Source organism: Oncorhynchus clarkii, chromosome 24 (assembly GCF_045791955.1).
Source record: "Oncorhynchus clarkii lewisi isolate Uvic-CL-2024 chromosome 24, UVic_Ocla_1.0, whole genome shotgun sequence".
In the NCBI taxonomy this organism is placed as follows: Eukaryota; Metazoa; Chordata; class Actinopteri; order Salmoniformes; family Salmonidae; genus Oncorhynchus; species Oncorhynchus clarkii.
This window is the reverse complement of record NC_092170.1, coordinates 43,488,926-43,514,517: the sequence shown is the minus strand read 5'-3', so window position 1 is coordinate 43,514,517 and position 25,592 is coordinate 43,488,926. Positions and strand designations below refer to the sequence as shown.

General features: G+C 41.9%; 1 protein-coding gene across 1 annotated transcript in view; it reads right to left on the bottom strand.

Annotated features, from left to right (window-relative positions):
• The window catches only part of LOC139382989 (protein phosphatase 1, regulatory subunit 13 like), a 69,240-nt gene that overhangs the window by 14,616 nt on the left and 29,032 nt on the right, over window positions 1–25,592 (bottom strand). Inside the window, exons 2-5 of the mRNA XM_071127277.1 lie at window positions 16,994–17,057; window positions 7,908–8,020; window positions 7,131–7,815; window positions 893–988 (exon numbers count right to left, since the gene is read on the bottom strand). Of these exons, the coding sequence (XP_070983378.1) occupies window positions 893–988; window positions 7,131–7,815; window positions 7,908–8,020; window positions 16,994–17,027 (928 nt within the window). The 5' untranslated portion in view covers window positions 17,028–17,057. The remainder of the gene's footprint in view (window positions 1–892; window positions 989–7,130; window positions 7,816–7,907; window positions 8,021–16,993; window positions 17,058–25,592) is intronic.

The following is a 25,592-nucleotide window of genomic DNA, read 5'->3' as shown; positions in this document are numbered from 1 at the left end:
TGTCGTAGGAGTGGTGTGTGTGTGTGTGTGAGGCCTTACTGTCGTAGGAGTGTGTGTGTGTGTGTGTGAGGCCTTACGGTCGTAGGAGTGGTGTGTGTGTGAGGCCTTACTGTCGTAGGAGTGGTGTGTGTGTGTGTGAGGCCTTACTGTCGTAGGCGTGTGTGTGCGTGTGTGTGAGGCCTTACTGTCGTAGGAGTGGTGTGTGTGTGTGTGAGGCCTTACTGTCGTAGGCGTGTGTGTGCGTGTGTGTGAGGCCTTACTGTCGTAGCAGTGTGTGTGTGTGTGTGAGGCCTTACTGTCGTAGGCGTGGTGTGTGTGAGGCCTTACTGTCGTAGGAGTGGTGTGTGTGAGGCCTTACTGTCGTAGGCGTGGTGTGTGGTGTGTGTGTGAGGCCTTACTGTCGTAGGAGTGGTGTGTGGTGTGTGTGTGAGGCCTTACTGTCGTAGGCGTGGTGTGTGTGAGGCCTTACTGTCGTAGGAGTGGTGTGTGTGAGGCCTTACTGTCGTAGGCGTGGTGTGTGGTGTGTGTGTGAGGCCTTACTGTCGTAGGAGTGTGTGTGTGTGTGTGTGAGGCCTTACGGTCGTAGGAGTGTGTGTGTGTGTGTGAATCCTTACGGTCGTAGAAGTGGTGTGTGTGTGTGAGGCCTTACTGTCGTAGGAGTGGTGTGTGTGTGAGGCCTTACTGTCGTAGGAGTGGTGTGTGTGTGTGAGGCCTTACTGTCGTAGGCGTGGTGTGTGTGTGTGAGGCCTTACTGTCGTAGGAGTGGTGTGTGTGTGAGGCCTTACTGTCGTAGGAGTGGTGTGTGTGTGTGAGGCCTTACTGTCGTAGGAGTGGTGTGTGTGTGTGAGGCCTTACTGTCGTAGGAGTGGTGTGTGTGTGTGTGAGGCCTTACTGTCGTAGGAGTGGTGTGGTTTCTTCTTATGAGATGCTACGTCCAGATCGGTCTCGTTCCATTTACCTTGGTTCTTCGGTCTCTGCATGACTTCATCTGGAGGGAGAATAAAAGCTAACAGTCATATTAACTCATCCAGATTACTGAGAAATATAGGTTCCTGTCTATGTGAGTCAAAGTTATTAACTTCACGTACTAAAGAGTCAATGTAGTGGCACATGAAGCCAATGCAGTGGCACATGCTAAAGAGTACATGTTGTGGCACATACTAAAACGTCAATGTAGTGGCACATGAAGCTAATGTAGTGGCACATGCTAAAGAGTACATGTTGTGGCACATACTAAAACGTCAATGTAGTGGCACATACTAAAGAGTCAATGTAGTGGCACATGAAGCCAATGTGGTGGCACATGCTAAAGAGTACATGTTGTGGCACATACTAAAACGTCAATGTAGTGGCACATGAAGCTAATGTAGTGGCACATGAAGCTAATGTGGTGGCACATGCTAAAGAGTACATGTTGTGGCACATACTAAAGAGTCAATGTAGTGGCACGTACTAAAGAGTCAATGTAGTGGCACATGAAGCCAATGTGGTGGCACATGCTAAAGAGTACATGTTGTGGCACATACTAAAACGTCAATGTAGTGGCACATGAAGCTAATGTAGTGGCACATGAAGCTAATGTGGTGGCACATGCTAAAGAGTACATGTTGTGGCACATACTAAAACGTCAATGTAGTGGCACATGAAGCTAATGTGGTGGCACATGCTAAAGAGTACATGTTGTGGCACATACTAAAGAGTCAATGTAGTGGCACATACTAAATAGTCAATTTAGGGACACATACTAAAGAGTCAATGTATTGGCACATGGAGTCAATTTAGGGGCACATACTAAAGAGTCATTTTAGTGGCACATACTAAAACTCGTAGTGTGTAAAAATGTATACATACCGTATGTATAAATATATACTGTACGTATGTATGTATAAATATATACTGTACGTATGTATGTATAAATATATATTGTATGTATAAATATACACTATGTATGTATGTATAAATATACACTATGTATGTATGTATAAATATACACTATATATGTATGTATAAATATACACTATGTATGTATAAATATATACTGTATGTATGTATGTATGTATGTATAAATATACACTATGTATGTATGTATAAACATATACTGTATGTATGTATGCATAAATATATACTGTATGTATGTATAAATATACACTATGTATGTATGTATGTATGTATGTATAAATATATACTGTATGTATGTATGTATGTATGTATGTATGTATGTATGTATGTATGTATAAATATATACTGTATGTATGTATGTATGTATGTATGTATGTATGTATGTATGTATGTATGTATAAATATATACTGTATGTATGTATGTATGTATGTATGAATATATACTGTATGTATGTATAAATATACACTATGTATGTATGTATGTATGTATGTATGTATAAATATATACTGTATGTATGTATGTATGTATAAATATATACTGTATGTATGTATAAATATACACTATGTATGTATGTATGTATGTATGTATGTATGTATAAATATATACTGTATGTATGTATGTATGTATAAATATATACTGTATGTATGTATGTATGTATGTATGTATGTATGTATGTATGTATGTATGTATGTATAAATATATATTGTATGTATGTATCTATAAATATATACTGTATGTATGTATAAATATACAGTGTGTACGTATAAATATATACTGTATGTATAAATATATACTGTATGTATAAATATATACTGTACGTATAAATATACACTGTGTATGTATGTCTTATATGTACACTACCAGTCAATAGTTTGGACACACCTACTCATTCAAGGGTTTTTCTTTATTTTTACTATTTTCTACATTGTAGAATAATAGTGAAGACATCAACACTATGAAATAACACATATGGAATCATGCAGTAATTTTAAAAAAAAGTGTTAAACTAATTATTCAAAGTAGCCATCCTTTGCCTTGATGACATCTTTACACACTATTGGCATCTCAACATTCTCTCAACCAGCTTCGGGAGGTTGAATTCCTTCAAAATTAATTTAAATTAACAGGTGTGCCTTGTTAAAAGTTAAATTGTGAAATTTCTTTCCTTCTGAATGCGTTTGAGCCAATCAGTGGTGTTGTGACAAGAGATAGGTGGTATACAGAAGAAAGCCCTATTTGGTAAAAGCACCAAGTCCATATTATGGCAAGAACAGCTCAAATAAGCAAAGAGAAATGACAGTCCATCATTACTTTAAGACATGAAGGTCAGTCAATCCAGGAAAATGTCAAGATCTTTGAAAGTTTCTTCAAGTGCAGTCGCAAAAACCATCAAGCGATGAAACTGGTTCTCATGAGGACCGCCACAGGAAAGGAAGATCCAGAGTTACCTCTGCTGCAGAGGACAAGTTCATTAGAGTTACCAGCCTCAAAAATTGCAGGCCAAATAAATGCTTCACAGAGTTCAAATAACAGACACATCTCAACATCTACTGTTCAGAGGAGACTGTGTGAATCAGGCCTTCATGGTTGAATTGCTGCAAAGAAACCACTACTAAAGGACACCAACAATAAGAAGAGACTTGCTTGGGCCAAGAAACACGAGCAATGGACATTAGATCGGTGTAAATCTGTCCTTTGGTCTGATGAGTCCAAATGTTTGATTTTTGGTTCCAACCGCTGTGTCTTTGTGAGATGCAGAGTAGTTGAAGAGATGATCTCAGAATGTGTGGTTCCCACCGTGAAGCATGGAGGAAGAGGTGTGATGGTGTGGGAGTGCTTTGCTGGTGACACTGTCAGTGATATATTTGAAATTCAAGGCATATTTAACCAACATGGCTACCACAGAATTCTGCAGCGATATGCCATGCCATCTGGTTTGTGCTGAGTGGAATCCCCATTTGTTTTTCAACAGGACAATGACCCAAAACACACCTCCAGGCTGTGTAAGGGCTATTTGACCAAGAAGGAGAGTGATGGAGTGCTGCATCAGATGACCTGGCCTCCACAATCACACGACCTCAACCTAATTGAGATGGTTTGGGATGAGTTGGACCGCAGAGTAAAGGAAAACCAGCCAACAAGTGCTCAGCATATGTGGGAACTCCTTCAAGACGGTTGGAAAAGCATTCCAGGTGAAGCTGGTTGAGAGAATGCCAAGAGTGTGCAAAGCTGTCATCAAGGCAAAGGGTGGCTACTTTGAATAATTTTTGTTTTAACACTTTTTTGGTTACTACATGACAATATGTGGTATTTCATAGTTTTGATGTCTTCACGATTATTCTACAATGTAGAAAATAGTAAAAAATAAAGAAAAACTCTTGAATGATTAGTTGTGTCCAAACTTTTGACTGGTAACTGAAAATATAAATAAACACAGGAAAATCACATTTGACTGCAAAATATAGTACTACACAGGCCCTTAAATATAGTACTACACAGGCCCTTAAATATAGTACTACACAGGCCCTTAAATATAGTACTACACAGGCCCTTAAATATAGTACTACACTGGCCCTTAAATATAGTACTACACTGGCCCTTAAATATAGTACTACACTGGCCCTTAAATATAGTACTACACTGGCCCTTAAATATAGTACTACACAGGCCCTTAAATATAGTACTACACAGGCCCTTAAATATAGTACTACACTGGCCCTTAAATATAGTACTACACAGGCCCTTAAATATAGTACTACACAGGCCCTTAAATATAGTACTACACTGGCCCTTAAATATAGTACTACACAGGCCCTTAAATATAGTACTACACAGGCCCTTAAATATAGTACTACACTGGCCCTTAAATATAGTACTACACAGGCCCTTAAATATAGTACTACACAGGCCCTTAAATATAGTACTACACAGGCCCTTAAATATAGTACTACACTGGCCCTTAAATATAGTACTACACAGGCCCTTAAATATAGTACTACACAGGGCATTCGGAAAGTATTCAGACCTCTTCACTTTTTCCACATTGCTACATTACAGCCTTATTCTACAATAGATGAACAGGTTTTTTCCGCTCAATCTACACACAATACCCCAATATGACATCACAATACCCCAATATGACATCACAATACCCCAATATGACATCACAATAACCCAATATGACATCACAATACCCAAATATGACATCACAATAACCCAATATGACATCACAATAACCCAATATGACATCACAATACCCCGATATGACATCACAATACCCCGATATGACATCACAATACCCCGATATGACATCACAATACCCCAATATGACATCACAATACCCCAATATGACATCACAATACCCCAATATGACATCACAAGAACCCAATATGACATCACAATACCCCAATATGACATCACAATAACCCAATATGACATCACAATACCCCAATATGACATCACAATACCCCAATATGACATCACAATACCCCAATATGACATCACAATACCCCAATATGACATCATAATACCCCAATATGACATCACAATACCCCAATATGACATCACAATAACCCAATATGACATCACAATACCCCAATATGACATCACAATAACCCAATATGACATCACAATAACCCAATATGACATCACAATACCCCAATATGACAAAGAAAAAAACACTTTAAAACATTTTTGCAAATAAAATTTACATAAGTATTCAGACCCTTTACTCAGTACTTTGTTGAAGTACCTTTGGCAGTGATTACACCCTCGAGTCTTCTTGGGTATGACGCTACAAGCTTGGTACATCTGTATTTGGGGAGTTTCTCCCATTCTTCTCTGCAGATCCTCTCAAGCTCTGTCAGGTTGGATGGGGAGCGTCGCTGCACAGCTATTTTCAGGTCTCTCCAGGGATGTTTGATCGGGTTCAAGTCCGGGCTCTGGCTGGGCCACTAAAGAACATTCAGAGACTTGTCCCAAAGCCATTCCTGTGTTGTCTTGTCTGTGTGCTTAGGGTCGCTGGCCACTCTACTATAAAGGCCTGATTGGTGGAGTGCTGCAGAGATGGAAGGGTTGTCCTTCTGGAAGGTTCTCCTATCTCCACAGAGAAACTCTGGAGCTCTGTCCGAGTGACCATCGGGTTCTGGGTCACCTCCCTTACCAAGGCCCTTCTCCCCCGATTGCTCAGTTTGGCCGTGGGGCCACCTCAAGGAAATGTCTTGGTGGTTCCAAACTTCTTCCATTTAAGAATGTTGGAGGCCACTGTGTTCTTGGGGACCTTCAATGCTGCAGACATTTTTTGGTACCCTTCGCCCGGATCTGTGCCTCTTCACAATGCTGTCTCAGCATTCCTTCGACCTCATGGCTTGGTTTTTGCTCTGACATGCACTGTCAACTGTGGGACCTTTATATAGACAGGTGTGTGCCTTTCCAAATCATGTCCAATCAATTGAATTTACCACAGGTGGACTCCAATCAAGTTGTAGAAACATCTCAAGGATGATCAATGGAAACAGGATGCACCCGAACTCAATTTCTAGTCTCATAACTAAGGGTCTTGAATACTCATGTAAATAACATATTTCTGTTTATATATTTTTTATACATTTGCAGAAAAAACTGTTTTTGCTTTGTTATTATGGGGTATTGTGATGTCATTATGGGGTATTGTGATGTCATTATGTGGTATTGTGATGTCATTATGGGGTATTGTGATGTCATTATGGGGTATCGTGATGTCATTATGGGGTATCGTGATGTCATTATGGGGTATTGTGATGTCATTATGGGGTATTGTGACGTCATTATGGGGTATTGTGACGTCATTATGGGGTATTGTGATGTCATTATGGGGTATTGTGATGTCATTATGGGGTATTGTGATGTCATTATGGGGTATTGTGACGTCATATTGGGGTATTGTGATGTCATTATGGGGTATTGTGATGTCATTATGGGGTATTGTGATGTCATTATGGGGTATTGTGATGTCATTATGGGGTATTGTGATGTCATTATGGGGTATTGTGATGTCATTATGGGGTATTGTGATGTCATTATGGGGTATTGTGATGTCATTATGGGGTATTGTGATGTCATTATGGGGTATTGTGTGTAGATTGATGAGGGGAAAAAATGTTTTATCAATTTTAGAACAAGGCTGTAACGTAACAAAATGTGGAAAAAGTCAAGGGGTCTGAATGCACCGTAGCTACAGTAGGACACTCACCAGATTGGCTGAAAGGCACAAAGTTCCGTGGCAGGGTGCTGGGTGCTGCTGGTTGGCTGAACTTGCAAGGGGAGTGGCTTCGGCCCAGTCGTGGGGATGTCCGACCCATCGTAGCAGAGTCATACGGGGATAGCAGATTGGAGTGTGAGGGTTGTACCCTCCCCCGATGTGATTGATCGTAGCCAGGAACAGGGGAAGGAGGGGAGTGGTTTGAATCAATATAGCTGATTGATCCTCGCGGGCTGCGGTCATAGGTCATTCGGCGAGACGGAGAAGGAGACGCACGACGCTGGGTACGAGGCGATTGGTTGGGAGGGGTCAGCTGACCGTAGGAGGAGGGCTTCACCTTACTGCTGGAGAACATGGAATCCAGGTTGGAGAGGTTGGAGCTGGGGGAGTAGGGGAGAGAGCTGGAGCTGGGGGAGTAGGGGAGGGTAGAGCTGGAGATGGGGGAGTAGGGGAGGGTAGAGCTGGAGCTGGGGGAGTAGGGGAGGGTAGAGCTGGAGCTGGGGGAGTAGGGGAGGGTAGAGCTGGAGCTGGGGGAGTAGGGGAGAGAGCTGGAGCTGGGGGAGTAGGGGAGGGTAGAGATGGGGAAGTAGGGGAGAGAGCTGGAGCCTCCTCCTGTCTGTCTCTCTGAGGTTGAGGGTTGGGGCTTTTCTCTGGGGATCACAGCATCAGATGTAGTCTGTAGGGAGACGAGGAGGAGGACATACACAGCATTGTTACTGAGCTCTGCGTCGGAATAGCTGAGCTGTGTGTGTGTGTGTGTGTGTGTACCTGAGAAACAGACTGTGTGCTGGGGGAGACCTCCTGCAACAGAGAGGTAAACTCTCTGGATAACTCATCAGCCTGGGCCAGAGACGCATTCAGGTCCTCGTCCATCGTCTGGACTGCATGGTCCCCCACACACACACACACACACACACACACACACATTAGGAGAAGCAACTACTGCTTAAATATAGAGTAGGACAAACTAGATATATTTTAAGTGTAACAGTATAGCCCTTTATCTACTGACCTAGAGTCAGATGAGGCCCTTTATCTACTGATCCAGAGTCAGATGAGGCCCTTTATCTACTGACCCAGAGTCAGATGAGGCCCTTTATCCACTGACCCCGAGTCAGATGAAGCCCTTTATCTACTGACCCAGAGTCAGATGAGGCCCTTTATCTACTGACCCAGAGTCAGATGAGGCCCTTTATCTACTGACCCAGAGTCAGATGAAGCCCTTAATATACTGACCCAGAGTCAGATGAGGCCCTTTATCTACTGACCCAGAGTCAGATGAAGCCCTTTATCTACTGACCCAGAGTCAGATAATCCCCTTTATCTAGTCAGATGAACTCATGGGTACCATTTATATATCTATGCATGTAGGTTGAAAATAAGTTGCTAACTAGCTTAAGCGCAATGACTGGAAGTCTAAGGTAACTGCTAGCATGTCATTGTACTAACGCTAGTTAGCGTTGGCTCGCGAAACTATCAAAATCCCGAAGTATCCCTTCAAGATGTTGTACTCATAGTGTGTTACTGCCATAGCTAACACAGTGGGTATGTACAGTGGATCTCCCTTTAAAAGTTGTGTCGTACCGCAGCACAGCTGTCGCAGAATTCTACTGCACGTTATTTAAGTGTCAGCCATTGTTGCCATTAATGCTAGTTAGACCACCAGAGGGCATCTTTGAGAAGCATTTGACTGTTATTAAATATTGACTGTACTAGAGAAAACATGTTTTTTTTGTAAGAACATAGTATATGGGATGGATTTTAAGAAATGTAGCTTAGTTTGATTAATGTTATGATGTTTCTCTTCCAAGAAAAACAAAAAATAGAGAGCAAAATATTTCTCTGTACAATGTGACCGGTCAGGAGTAGACTAGGAGTGACGACGAGTGAAGAACAAAATAATCCCCCAAAAAATCTGATTGGTCTTGATAAATCAGTCTCCATGCTATGTCATTCAGGGATATTTATTCCCACAGTAATTCGTTATGGATCCATTGATATATATTTAAAGTCCCTAAACTTCGGCACGAGTCTATTGTCCTGCTGATTGTTGAAATAAAACATCTGGATTTTGAAAGAGTATTTGTATCATTATTTTATTAACGGAAAGCATAAAGATGTTGATGAAGAAATACTGCACAGTATGTGCGTTATCCGACATTTTGCGGTTGCATGAGGTTTGTCGTTAGAAATGTAAACATTTAGAGTTTTTAATACATTGCAAATTGGGCGGGATTTCTTTTCCACACCTACAGTAGCCGAGCTATTAGACTATCATTTTATAAAGGTTGGAGAGTCTATTAGGCCTGCAGTAGGTTATAACAAGCTATGCATTCGGGGAATGTTTAAAAGTCCAAACGTTATGGATGGAGTTAGAATTTTGGCTGTTAGAAGTATTAAAAATCAATCAAATGTCAGCCTTTTAATGCTTTATTATCCAAATGTTTAAAGTGCGCGTGGGCGACAGAGAGAATGTGGGCGACAGAGAGAATGCACTTGACTGTTTTTAATATTAGGAGGAGCTGAAAATTGCGTGTCAATTCATAAACCACGTGCCATGGAATCGGTTCATCGAAAATCTCTTCCCAACTATTTTGCAATCTATATGTCACAGCTGTCAATTTTTTGGTCCTTAAATGAAACTGGTATATATTTTTATTTATCACAATTTTCTTTAACAAATGTCGGTCTTTAATGCAGGGCCAACAGACAATGTCCTTACTTTTCCCCCTTCCTCGTGCCCTTTCCATTTTTGCGGTAAATCTGCAATTAGTTGGTTGTAATTTTGGGTAGAGCAGACATTTCCATATGTCTGTGTTAGCTGTATGTGTGACATAACTCCACCAGTCCTATTTATGATATTACTTACAAAGATTATACCTTATTTTTAAACTTTTTTTTCAAAACTTAAAAAAAAAATGTTTTATCGATGAGTAGATTTGAGTTTAACCACAATATTTGTTGCATTATTTGTTCTGTCTTTTCTGGTGGATTAAACACCAACTTTCTATGGTTTGTTTTAAAAATAGCGATATTTTGGAGATAATTTATTTTTCAAATAACCGAAAGTGAAAGGTTGTAATGTGAATAAAGAGAAAAAGCCAATTCTTGAACATGGGGTGAGACTTTCTTACTAATCTGCTCGAGAACCAGTTCAGATTTAAGTAGAACTTGTCAGACACCTTTAATATTTAATCATTTCTGCCCTCTGAATTCATATTCATTATATAAATAGGCCCTTTTAAAGTTTGTCTGGCTTGCCTTTACAAATAAAATGTCACGCCCTGCCCATAGAGAGCCCTCGGGGTTCTCTATGGTGTAATAGGTCAGGGCGTGACTAGTTTTTTTTCTCTTTTCTAGTTATTATAGTTCTATGTTGGTGCGTGTGTATGGTTCCCAATTGGAGGCAGCTGATCATCGTTGCCTCTAATTGGGGATCATACTTCCTGTGTCATTTCTCCCACCTGCGATGTAGGATATTGTTTTCGTGTTAGTGACCATGTGCGCTACGTATTTGCACGTTCGTTACATCTCTGTTGTTTTTGGAAGCTTCGTTATTAATAAAATGTGGAACTCTACTTACGCTGCGCCGTGGTCCATTAATTTATGCAACGATCGTGACATAAAATTGAATATTTTTTGCTCATATAATTTAAAAACAGGTCGCTAGGTGCAGGGAAGGCAATAAGAAAATAGGTCAACTGGGAAATGACTAGAGTTAATCAGGGTGATTTTTCCGCAAATAGACAGGTAGTTTCCTTTCCATGGTAGCAAGATCTTATCAATTTTTACTAACTTTCTATTAAAATGTATTGGAGTGAGATCATTTCTTTAGTTTGGGATTTGTATACCGAGTATGTCCACATCCCCGTCAGATCATTTTATTGGTAAACTACATGGTAATGTAAAAGTTATTTTTTTAGTGATCAAATACATAATATAGTTTAAAAAATGTTTTTAAAATCAAGCTTGCCACAGGCATCTGATTATTCATTATGAAAATTATTTATTTCTGGTCTATGAAAATATCTAAGTGGCTTTTATTTAATTATAATGCAGAGTTAATAATAATAATAATTATCGTTGGATAACAGATCGGCTCTCGGAACTCATTAAGAGGCGGCTTCTATCTTCAATATGCTTAAAATACTTTATTATCCAAATGTTTCAAGTGCGTGTGGGCGACGGAAAGAATGCATTTGACAGTTTTTAATATTAGGGCTTTCAGGAGGAATGGAAAACGGCGTGTCAATTCATAAACCACGAGATTACATCGAACATCTCTTCCCATCTGTATGGCACAGCTGTCCATTTTACACACAGATATTCCATTCGTGCCACAGATTAGACAACCGTTAGATCAGCGTTCTAACTCACCCTTGTAATAGTGCGGTGCAATGACAGAATGCCGGCATCTACCACTAACGGTCACTAACGGTCACTAACGGTCACGGCATAAACTCAACACCTTTAAAAGAAGAACCACTGTATGTCTCCATGGGTGGTGTTAAGGGTGATCTGGTACTCACACATGTTACTACCATATACTGTAGTCGCTAGAAAGACGGGCATGCATCTCTATGACTGGGGCTAACCTCTTAAAACGAAAATGGCAAATGCCTAAATAAAAAAACATACATGGTAAATGCCTAAATAGAGTGTAAATACATTATTCTGACATGCAAAAACGTGGTATATTTGGAAAGAAGACATCTGGGTGATTATGGGGAAATGATCAGAAGATAGATAGGAGTTACATAGTTCAGAATACACAAGATCAAACACACACAAAATAACACTTTAAAATTATTATTTTTTTAAGTCATCTTTCATTGACAAGCTATAAGTCAATTATTGATGACCAGAACTGGAAACACATCAGATGGCTTCCACAACATGTGGACAATATCAGGAATAAAAATGGGATTGATAGACCTTACTAAAATATCTTCCCATTTCTAGTTGTAAGTAGTGTCAGGTGTGGTCACGGGACATTTCAAAGTGTCCCTATATTTTGCCAACTGGATGTGCCTAAAAAGTATTGTTCACTATAAAAACTACAACTCGTAGACCACCAACAGCTCTCAAACATTGTAGTGGTGTCGGGGGACATACAGGGGATGTCCAATTGTGCCTGAACGTTTAGCCTAGGCATATCCAATGTATTGACATCAAAACTATGAAATACCACATATGGAATCATGTAGTAACCAAAAAAAGTGTTCAACAAATTATTCAAAGTAGCCATCCTTTGCCTTGATTACAGCTTTGCACACTCTTGGCATTCTCTCAACCAGCTTCACGAGGAATGCTTTTCCAACAGTCTTGAAGGAGTTCCCACATATGCTGAGCACTTGTTGCCTGGTTTTCCTCCACTCTGCGGTCCAACTCATCCCAAACCGTCTCCATTAGGTTGAGGTCAGGTGATTGTGGAGGCCAGGTCATCTGATGCAGCACTCCATCACTCTCCTTCTTGGTCAAAAAGCCGTACACAGCCTGGAGGTGTGTTTTGGGTCATTGTCCTGTTGAAAAACAAATGATAGTCCCACTAAGAGCAAACCAGATGGGATGGTGTATCACTGCAGAATGCTGTGGTAGCCATGCTGGTTAAGTGTGCCTTGAATTCTAAATAAATCACAGACAGTGTCGCCAGCAAAGCACCCCCACACCATCACACCTCACCATGCTTCACGGTGGGAACCACACATTCGGAGATCATCCGTTAACCTACTCTGCATCTCACAAAGACACGGTGGTTGGAACCAAAAATCTGAAATCAGACCAAAGGACAGATTTCCACCAGTCTAATATCCATTGCTCGTGTTTCTTGGCCCAAGCAAGTCTCTTCTTCTTATTGGTGTCCTTTAGTAGTGGTTTCTTTGCAGCAATTCGACCATGAAGGCCTGATTCACACAGTCTCCCCTGAACAGTTGATGTTGAGATGTGTCTGTTACTTGAACTCTGAAGCATTTATTTGGGCTGCAATCTGAGGCTGGTAACTCTAAATGAACTTATCCTCTGCAGCAGAGGTAACTCTGGGTATTCCTTTCCTCTGGCGGTCCTCATGAGAGACCGTTTCATCACAGCGCTTGTTTTTTGCGACTGCACTTGAAGAAATGTTCAAAGTTCTTGAAATGTTCCGCATTGACTGACCTTCATGTGTTAAAGTAATGATGGACTGTCGTTTCTCTTTGCTTATTTGAGCTGTTCTTGCCGTAATATGGACTTAGTCTTTTACCAAATAGGGCTATCTTCTCAAATATAAACATATATTTTGATTTGTTTAACACCTGTTTTAGTTAATACATGATTCCATATGTGTTATTTCATAAGTGGTACTGTGCATAAAAATATATATATAGAACATCTTATCAAACTCAAACTCGGTTACACCCCGTGTCCTTCACTAAAAAAAGGTACAACAAAAGAAATAGGCTGAACTATTTACAAAATGGCGTTCGTGTTTGTTTTCCATCCCAGGTATAGATGATTAGATATCACGTTCACCATAGCTTGTGCATGTCGTGATAGTCTTTGAAGCAAGTCTCTCTCTGACCAGGAAACAAAAAGAGAACTGACATTTCGGACAGAAGATCATTTTCCCTTTTCAATACTTGCAGTTTTCCCTTTAGTCTTTTGGCATGTGTGTTGGATAGTGGCGTTCCCCACCTTGAGTGGGGAGTGGGGGGGGGGGGGAGATGGTTGTGAGGTTGCTTTGGGATCCCAAATTCAGCCATTTCCAACACCAGTTGCTCTCTGAAGGCCAACTGGGAGAGAAGGGTTTGACCTTTTGCTTTCGCCCATCTGTTTGTGGAGAATGAAAACACAAAGTGGTACCACTTCCTGGTCTGGTGGAAGACCTGGTAGTAGCCTATCAGAGCATCAGATCGGTCGACACCCCCTATGCTGGCATTGTAGTCCTTCACAGAAACAGGAACGGGGACGTTCTTCCTCACCCGTGCCCCATTGGCATTTTTCACCCTCCTTGGGACATGGTTGTTATTGAATGCCTTATGCTGTGTGGGTGAGCATGGTTACTCCCCTAGTGTCCTTCCAATTCACAAACAGCAGCTTGTTAGTCCTGATCCAACATATGGTCCCCATCTCCTCTGTCTTTGTCATGTCTTGGTGAAACCGGTTCTGTCAGGAGGAATGGTCCCCATCTCCACTGTCTTTGTCATGTCATTTACCTTGGTCTTGGGGAAACCGGTTCTGTCAGGAGGAATGGTCCCCATCTCCTCTGTCTTTGTCATGTCTTGGGGAAACCGATTCTGTTAGGAGGAATGGTCCCCATCTCCTCTGTCTTTGTCATGTGGTTTACCTTGGTCTTGGGGAAACCGATTCTGTCAGGACGAATGGTGCCACAAGCCCTTATTTTATTTTTCAAGAGGTCTATGAAAAGTGGACGTAGAGCCATCAGACGGGGTGATTGACATAGCAGTGGGGGGGTGAAGGCCTTGACCGGCAGGGGGGCGCTTGCTAAGGAGGGGTGAAGGCCTTGACCGGCAGGGGGGCGCTTGCTAAGGAGGGGTGAAGGCCTTGACCGGCAGGGGGGCGCTTGCTAAGGGGGGGGTGAAGGCCTTGACCGGCAGGGGGGCGCTTGCTAAGGGGGGGGTGAAGGCCTTGACCGGCAGGGGGGCGCTTGCTAAGGAGGGGTGAAGGCCTTGACCGGCAGGGGGGCGCTTGCTAAGGGGGGGGTGAAGGCCTTGACCGGCAGGGGGGCGCTTGCTAAGGGGGGGGTGAAGGCCTTGACCGGCAGGGGGGCGCTTGCTAAGGAGGGGTGAAGGCCTTGACCGGCAGGGGGGCGCTTGCTAAGGAGGGGTGAAGGCCTTGACCGGCAGGGGGGCGCTTGCTAAGGAGGGGTGAAGGCCTTGACCGGCAGGGGGGCGCTTGCTAAGGAGGGTAAAAGACCTTGACCGGCAGGGGGGCGCTTGCTAAGGGGGGGGTGAAGGCCTTGACCGGCAGGGGGGCGCTTGCTAAGGGGGAGGTGAAGACCTTGACCGGCAGGGGGGCGCTTGCTAAGGAGGGGTGAAGGCCTTGACCGGCAGGGGGGCGCTTGCTAAGGAGGGGTGAAGGCCTTGACCGGCAGGGGGGCGCTTGCTAAGGAGGGTAAAAGACCTTGACCGGCAGGGGGGCGCTTGCTAAGGAGGGGTGAAGGCCTTGACCGGCAGGGGGGCGCTTGCTAAGGAGGGGTGAAGGCCTTGACCGGCAGGGGGGCGCTTGCTAAGGAGGGGTGAAGGCCTTGACCGGCAGGGGGGCGCTTGCTAAGGAGGGGTGAAGGCCTTGACCGGCAGGGGGGCGCTTGCTAAGGAGGGTAAAAGACCTTGACCGGCAGGGGGGCGCTTGCTAAGGAGGGGTGAAGGCCTTGACCGGCAGGGGGGCGCTTGCTAAGGAGGGGTGAAGGCCTTGACCGGCAGGGGGGCGCTTGCTAAGGAGGGGTGAAGACCTTGACCGGTTGGGGCGCTTGCTAAGGAGGGGTGAAGACCTTGACCGGTGGGGGCGCTTGCTAAGGAGGGGTGGCTCCCAAAAGGCATCATCCAAATCCTCTGCATCCTCCTGTGGTGAATAAAATAAAGAGATATACTGTTATAAAGACATACAGAATTACAGTTGATTCAATTTACTAAACGACATCACTGTCGCACACACACACACACACACACACACACACACACACACACACACACACACACACACACACACACACACACACACACACACACACACACACACACACACACACACACACACACACACACACACACACACACACACACACACACACAGTAACACTTTGGAGACAAAGGCAGAGGTAAGAACCACAACTAAAACAATGGCCATGAGAGTTTAGTGGCCTCTCCAAAGTTACAAGGATAAAACTTAGAACAGCAAACAGTGAACTAATATGAAACATAGACAATAACTACTTGGGAATGATATAACATTGAAATGACTTGTTACCTAGGCCTATGTAAACTAAATCCAAAGCACAAAAAGCAGACAACTTATAATAAACTAAATATATATATATATATATATAGTAAATTAACTTTATAAAGTCATGAAAATAATTTACTTATAATAAACTAAATACATATTGTAAATTAACTATATAAAGTCATGAAAATAATTTACTTACAGATCTGAATGTGGATCCAATCCTTCTAGAACGCAATCTTCGTCGGCCGAGTCGGAATCCTCTTTTAGGTTCCTGTTCGATATTCTTAGTAGATATTATTATTCTATTATTTCTACCCCCCCTGAGAAGCTTTTATAAGAAAGCAATGAAATCTGGATGAAATCTGTTGACAATGTAATGTAGCGTGCTCTGTGCGTCTCGTCTCGGAGTCAGGTAGAAACGCATAAAATGTTCTTGGCCTTGCTTTGTCCCACCCAGGTCAACTGCATATCCCTGGAAAGCTTATCTCATTGGCTACAAGACTATCAAGGTGCCAGAGTAGCCAATCCCCTGCGTAATGGATGCCTACAGCGCGTAAGCAGGCAACGTCATATTCTTTATGCGCAAAGATATAGTCACTCAGTGGACATTTGATGTTGCCATTAAGTCATACATCATCAGATAGCATGGCAATAGGCTAGATGTACAGTAGCAGCCATCTTGGAATTAGGTCAATGGCTTATGTATGCCCATATATGGTAGTAAATCACACCAAAGATTTTGAAGGCACAGATCAATAGCCAAGATACTTAGCTTTCCGCAGACAACCTGCTCTTGCAGACAGGGGCTACTGTTCTCATACCAGACTGAATGGAATAAATCATAATGATACGGTCCCCAAATATTTGGGGACTTTACACTTAAGAGGTTTTAAGACGGGAGTTGTAATACTCACACATGCTGCTAGCATATCTGTTCTGGGAACTCATGGCTGCGGAGTGGTGGTGGTAACCCACTTCCTGGATTAACAAACACATGAAAACAACAATAAACAATACAAACAAACACATGACATCAAGCAGGATGAGAGATAACTACACTCACACATCGATACCATTCATACCGGTCTGCTAAAAGGCAGTGCTTTCGATTTCAGGGTGTGTGTGTGTGTGTGTGTGTGTGTGTGGGGGGGGGGGGGGGTAGGCTGTACCCCTTGATTGAAAAAACAAAAAGAGCAAAAAGTACACCCCTCGTTAGCTTAAACATTTGAAGGTGAAAAAAAAATGGATCCCGATTATATGAAGCAATCTACAAGTACGCTTTCCTCTGTGAGGCTTTATGCTGCAGACACGTTAGAAACACGCTGTGAATTCTAGAACAAAGATGCAACTTCCATCTTCATGTGGATATTTGGCTCAGCAGGTCAGAACTCGAACACGAGACCAGCACACGGAACTCAGCAGGTCAGAACTAGAACACGAGACCAGCTCACGGAACTCAGCAGGTCAGAACTAGAACACGAGACCAGCACACGGAACTCAGCAGGTCAGAACTAGAACACGAGACCAGCACACGGAACTCAGCAGGTCAGAACTAGAACACGAGATCAGCACACGGAACTCAGCAGGTCAGAACTAGAACACGAGATCAGCACACGGAACTCAGCAGGTCAGAACTAGAACACGAGACCAGCACACGGAACTCAGCAGGTCAGAACTAGAACACGAGATCAGCACACGGAACTCAGCAGGTCAGAACTAGAACACGAGACCAGCACACGGAACTCAGCAGGTCAGAACTAGAACACGAGACCAGCACACGGAACTCAGCAGGTCAGAACTAGAACACGAGACCAGCACACGGAACTCAGCAGGTCAGAACTAGAACACGATACCAGCACACGGAACTCAGCAGGTCAGAACTAGAACACGAGACCAGCACACGGAACTCAGCAGGTCAGAACTAGAACACGAGACCAGCACACGGAACTCAGCAGGTCAGAACTAGAACACGAGACCAGCACACGGAACTCAGCAGGTCAGAACTAGAACACGAGACCAGCACACGGAACTCAGCAGGTCAGAACTAGAACACGAGACCAGCACACGGAACTCAGCAGGTCAGAACTAGAACACGAGACCAGCACACGGAACTCAGCAGGTCAGAACTAGAACACGAGACCAGCACACGGAACTCAGCAGGTCAGAACTTTATTCTGGGTCAGGCAACCACCATCTCAATTAGTTTGTTAGAGAAATATATATTTCCCTATCCATATTATATGAAATGATAATAAACCCCAAAAAGATGTCATGAGTCATGTACTCGCTTCAAACAAAATATCCCTGAATCAAAACAACTTTTAATATACTGTATACACTGCTATACACTAACCTTATAGCTATCATTAACTAACCCTAACCCTATAGTTATCATTAACTAACCCTGACCCTATAGCCATCATTAACTAACCCTGACCCTATAGCTATCATTAACTAACCCTGACCCTATAGCTATCATTAACTAACCCTGACCTTATAGCTATCATTAACTAACCCTGACCCTATAGCTATCATTAACTACCCCTGACCCTATAGTTATCATTAACTACCCATGACCCTATATACTGCTATACACTAACCCTATAGCTATCATTAACTAACCCTGACCCTATAGTTATCATTAACTAATCATGACCCTATAGCTATCATTAACTAACCATGACCCTATAGTTATCATTAACTAACCCTGACCCTATAGTTATCATTAACTACCCCTGACCCTATAGCTATCATTAACTACCCCTGACCCTATAGTTATCATTAACTACCCCTGACCCTATAGTTATCATTAACTAACCATGACCCTATAGCTATCATTAACTAACCATGACCCTATAGTTATCATTAACTAACCCTGACCCTATAGTTATCATTAACTACCCCTGACCCTATAGCTATCATTAACTACCCCTGACCCTATAGCTATCATTAACTACCCCTGACCCTATAGTTATCATTAACTAACCCTGACCCTATAGTTATCATTAACTAACCCTGACCCTATAGCTATCATTAACTACCCCTGACCCTATAGCTATCATTAACTAACCCTGACCCTATAGCCATCATTAACTAACCCTGACCCTATAGCCATCATTAACTAACCCTGACCCTATAGCCATCATTAACTAACCCTGACCCTATAGCCATCATTAACTAACCCTGACCCTATAGCCATCATTAACTAACCCTGACCCTATAGCCATCATTAACTAACCCTGACCCTATAGCTATCATTAACTAACCCTGACCCTATAGCCATCATTAACTAACCCTGACCCTATAGCTATCATTAACTAACCCTGAACCTATAGCTATCATTAACTACCCCTGACCCTATAGCCATCATTAACTAACCCTGACCCTATAGCTATCATTAACTAACCCTGACCCTATAGCTATCATTAACTACCCCTGATCCTATAGCTATCATTAACTAACCCTGACCCTATAGCTATCATTAACTAACCCGGACCCTATAGCCATCATTAACTAACCCTATAGCTGTCATTAACTAACCCTGACCCTATAGCTATCATTAACTAACCCTGATCCTATAGCTATCATTAACTAACCCTGACCCTATAGCCATCATTAACTAACCCTGACCCTATAGCCATCATTAACTAACCCTGACCCTATAGCTATCATTAACTAACCCTGACCCTATAGCCATCATTAACTAACCCTGACCCTATAGCTATCATTAACTAACCCTGAACCTATAGCTATCATTAACTACCCCTGACCCTATAGCCATCATTAACTAACCCTGACCCTATAGCCATCATTAACTAACCCTGACCCTATAGCTATCATTAACTAACCCTGACCCTATAGCCATCATTAACTAACCCTGACCCTATAGCCATCATTAACTAACCCTATAGCTATCATTAACTAACCCTGACCCTATAGCCATCATTAACTAACCCTATAGCCATCATTAACTAACCCTGACCCTATAGCTATAATTAACTAACCCCGACCCTATAGCTATCATTAACTAATCCTGACCCTATAGCCATCATTAACTAACCCTGACCCTATAGCCATCATTAACTAACCCTGACCCTATAGCCATCATTAACTAACCCTGACCCTATAGCTATCATTAACTAACCCTGACCCTATAGCTATCATTAACTAACCCTGACCCTATAGCCATCATTAACTAACCCTGACCCTATAGCTATCATTAACTAACCCTATAACTATCATTAACTAACCCTGACCCTATAGCCATCATTAACTACCCCTGACCCTATAGCTATCATTAACTAACCCTGACCCTATAGCTATTATTAACTAACCCTGACCCTATAGCTATCATTAACTAACCCTGACCCTATAGCTATCATTAACTAACTCGGACCCTATAGCTATCATTAACTACCCCTGACCCTATAGCTATCATTAACTAACCCTTACCCTATTGCTATCATTAACTAACCCTGACCCTATAGCTATCATTAACTAACCCTGACCCTATAGCCATCATTAACTAACCCTGACCCTATAGCAATCATTAACTACCCCTGACCCTATAGCTATCATTAACTAACCCTGACCCTATAGCTATCATTAACTAACCCTGACCCTATAGCCATCATTAACTAACCCTGACCCTATAGCCATCATTAACTAACCCTGACCCTATAGCTATCATTAACTAACCCTGACCCTATAGCTATCATTAACTAACCCTGACCCTATAGCTATCATTAACTAACCCTGACCCTATAGCTATCATTAACTAACTCTGACCCTATAGCTATCATTAACTAACCATATAGCTATCATTAACTAACCCTATAGCTATAATTAACTAACCCTGACCCTATAGCTATCATTAACTAACCCTGACCCTATAGCTATCATTAACTACCCCTGACCCTATAGCTATCATTAACTAACCCTTACCCTATTGCTATCATTAACTAACCCTGACCCTATAGCTATCATTAACTAACCCTGACCCTATAGCCATCATTAACTAACCCTGACCCTATAGCAATCATTAACTACCCCTGACCCTATAGCTATCATTAACTAACCCTGACCCTATAGCCATCATTAACTAACCCTGACCCTATAGCTATCATTAACTAACCCTGACCCTATAGCCATCATTAACTAACCCTGACCCTATAGCCATCATTAACTAACCCTATAGCTATCATTAACTAACCCTGACCCTATAGCCATCATTAACTAACCCTATAGCCATCATTAACTAACCCTGACCCTATAGCTATAATTAACTAACCCTGACCCTATAGCTATCATTAACTAATCCTGACCCTATAGCCATCATTAACTAACCCTGACCCTATAGCCATCATTAACTAACCCTGACCCTATAGCCATCATTAACTAACCCTGACCCTATAGCTATCATTAACTAACCCTGACCCTATAGCTATCATTAACTAACCCTGACCCTATAGCCATCATTAACTAACCCTGACCCTATAGCTATCATTAACTAACCCTGACCCTATAGCTATCATTAACTAACCCTGACCCTATAGCTATCATTAACTAACCCTGACCCTATAGCTATCATTAACTAACCCTGACCCTATAGCTATCATTAACTAACCCTGACCCTATAGCTATCATTAACTAACCCTGACCCTATAGCTATCATTAACTAACCCTGACCCTATAGCTATCATTAACTAACCCTGACCCTATAGCTATCATTAACTAACTCTGACCCTATAGCTATCATTAACTAACCATATAGCTATCATTAACTAACCCTATAGCTATAATTAACTAACCCTGACCCTATAGCTATCATTAACTAACCCTGACCCTATAGCTATCATTAACTAACCCTGACCCTATTGCTATCATTAACTAACCCTGACCCTATAGCTATCATTAACTAACCCTATAACTATCATTAACTAACCCTGACCCTATAGCCATCATTAACTAACCCTGACCCTATAGCTATCATTAACTACCCCTGACCCTATAGCTATCATTAACTAACCCTGACCCTATAGCTATTATTAACTAACCCTGACCCTATAGCTATCATTAACTAACCCTGACCCTATAGCTATCATTAACTAACTCGGACCCTATAGCTATCATTAACTACCCCTGACCCTATAGCTATCATTAACTAACCCTTACCCTATTGCTATCATTAACTAACCCTGACCCTATAGCTATCATTAACTAACCCTGACCCTATAGCCATCATTAACTAACCCTGACCCTATAGCAATCATTAACTACCCCTGACCCTATAGCTATCATTAACTAACCCTGACCCTATAGCTATCATTAACTAACCCTGACCCTATAGCTATCATTAACTACCCCTGACCCTATAGCTATCATTAACTAACCCTTACCCTATTGCTATCATTAACTAACCCTGACCCTATAGCTATCATTAACTAACCCTGACCCTATAGCCATCATTAACTAACCCTGACCCTATAGCAATCATTAACTACCCCTGACCCTATAGCTATCATTAACTAACCCTGACCCTATAGCTATCATTAACTAACCCTGACCCTATAGCCATCATTAACTAACCCTGACCCTATAGCCATCATTAACTAACCCTGACCCTATAGCTATCATTAACTAACCCTGACCCTATAGCTATCATTAACTAACCCTGACCCTATAGCTATCATTAACTAATCCTATAGCTATCATTAACTACCCCTGACCCTATAGCTATCATTAACTAACCCTGACCCTATAGCTATCATTAACTAACCCTATAGCTATCATTAACTAACCCTGACCCTATAGCTATCATTAACTAACCCTGACCCTATAGCCATCATTAACTAACCCTGACCCTATAGCCATCATTAACTAACCCTGACCCTATAGCCATCATTAACTAACCCTGACCCTATAGCTATCATTAACTAACCCTGACCCTATAGCTATCATTAACTAACCCTGACCCTATAACTATCATTAACTAACCCTATAGCTATCATTAACTAACCCTGACCCTATTGCTATCATTAACTAACCCTATAGCTATCATTAACTAACCCTGACCCTATAGCTATCATTAACTAACCCTGACCCTATAGCCATCATTAACTAACCCTGACCCTATAGCCATCATTAACTAACCCTGACCCTATAGCCATCATTAACTAACCCTGACCCTAAAGCTATCATTAACTAACCCTGACCCTATAGCTATCATTAACTAACCCTGACCCTATAGCTATCATTAACTAACCCTATAGCTATCATTAACTAACCCTGACCCTATTGCTATCATTAACTAACCCTATAGCTATCATTAACTAACCCTGACCCTATAGCTATCATTAACTAACCCTGACCCTATAGCCATCATTAACTAACCCTGACCCTATAGCTATCATTAACTAACCCTGACCCTATAGCCATCATTAACTAACCCTGACCCTATAGCCATCATTAACTACCAGCCATTAACTAACCCTGACCCTAAGCTATCATTAACACTGACCCTATAGCTATCATTAACTAACCCTGACCCTATAGCTATCATTAACTAACCCTGACCCTATAGCTATCATTAACTAACCCTGACCCTATAGCTATTAACTAACCCTGACCCTATAGCTATCATTAACTAACCCTGACCCTATAGCTATTAACTAACCCTGACCCTATAGCCATCATTAACTAACCCTATAGCCATCATTAACTAACCCTGACCCTATAGCCATCATTAACTAACCCTGACCCTATATTTATCATTAACTAACCCTGACCCTATAGCTATCATTAACTAACCCTGACCCTATAGCTATCATTAACTAATCCTATAGCTATCATTAACTACCCCTGACCCTATAGCTATCATTAACTAACCCTGACCCTATAGCTATCATTAACTAACCCTATAGCTATCATTAACTAACCCTGACCCTATTGCTATCATTAACTAACCCTATAGCTATCATTAACTAACCCTATAGCTATCATTAACTAACCCTGACCCTATAGCTATCATTAACTAACCCTGACCCTATAGCCATCATTAACTAACCCTGACCCTATAGCTATCATTAACTAACCCTATAGCTATCATTAACTAACCCTGACCCTATTGCTATCATTAACTAACCCTATAGCTATCATTAACTACCCCTGACCCTATAGCTATCATTAACTAACCCTGACCCTATAGCTATCATTAACTAACCCTATAGCTATCATTAACTAACCCTGACCCTATTGCTATCATTAACTAACCCTATAGCTATCATTAACTAACCCTGACCCTATAGCTATCATTAACTAACCCTGACCCTATAGCCATCATTAACTAACCCTGACCCTATAGCATCATTAACTAACCCTGACCCTATAGCCATCATTAACTAACCCTGACCCTAAAGCTATCATTAACTAACCCTGACCCTATAGCTATCATTAACTAACCCTATAGCTATCATTAACTAACCCTGACCCTATAGCCATCATTAACTAACCCTGACCCTATAGCCATCATTAACTACCACTGACCCTATAGCTATCATTAACTAACCCTGACCCTATAGCTATCATTAACTAACCCTGACCCTATAGCTATCATTAACTAACCCTGACCCTATAGCTATCATTAACTAACCCTGACCCTATAGCTATTAACTAACCCTGACCCTATAGCCATCATTAACTAACCCTATAGCCATCATTAACTAACCCTGACCCTATAGCCATCATTAACTAACCCTGACCCTATAGCTATCATTAACTAACCCTGACCCTATAGCTATCATTAACTAACCCTGACCCTATAGCTATCATTAACTAATCCTATAGCTATCATTAACTACCCCTGACCCTATAGCTATCATTAACTAACCCTGACCCTATAGCTATCATTAACTAACCCTATAGCTATCATTAACTAACCCTGACCCTATAGCTATCATTAACTAACCCTGACCCTATAGCTATCATGTACTACCCCTGACCCTATAGCCATCATTAACTAACCCTGACCCTATAGCCATCATTAACTAACCCGGACCCTATAGCTATCATTAACTAACCCTGACCCTATAGCTATCATTAACTAACCCTGACCCTATAGCCATCATTAACTAACCCTGACCCTATAGCCATCATTAACTAACCCTGACCCTATAGCTATCATTAACTAACCCTGACCCTATAGCCATCATTAACTAACCCTGACCCTATAGCTATCATTAACTAACCCTGACCCTATAGCTATCATTAACTAACCCTGACCCTCCAGCTATCATTAACTAACCCTGACCCTAAAGCTATCATTAACTAACCCTGAACCTATAGCTATCATTAACTACCCCTGACCCTATAGCTATCATTAACTACCCCTGACCCTATAGCTATCATTAACTAACCCTGACCCTATAGCTATCATTAACTAACCCTGACCCTATAGCTATCATTAACTAACCCTGACCCTATAGCTATCATTAACTAACCCTGACCCTATAGCTA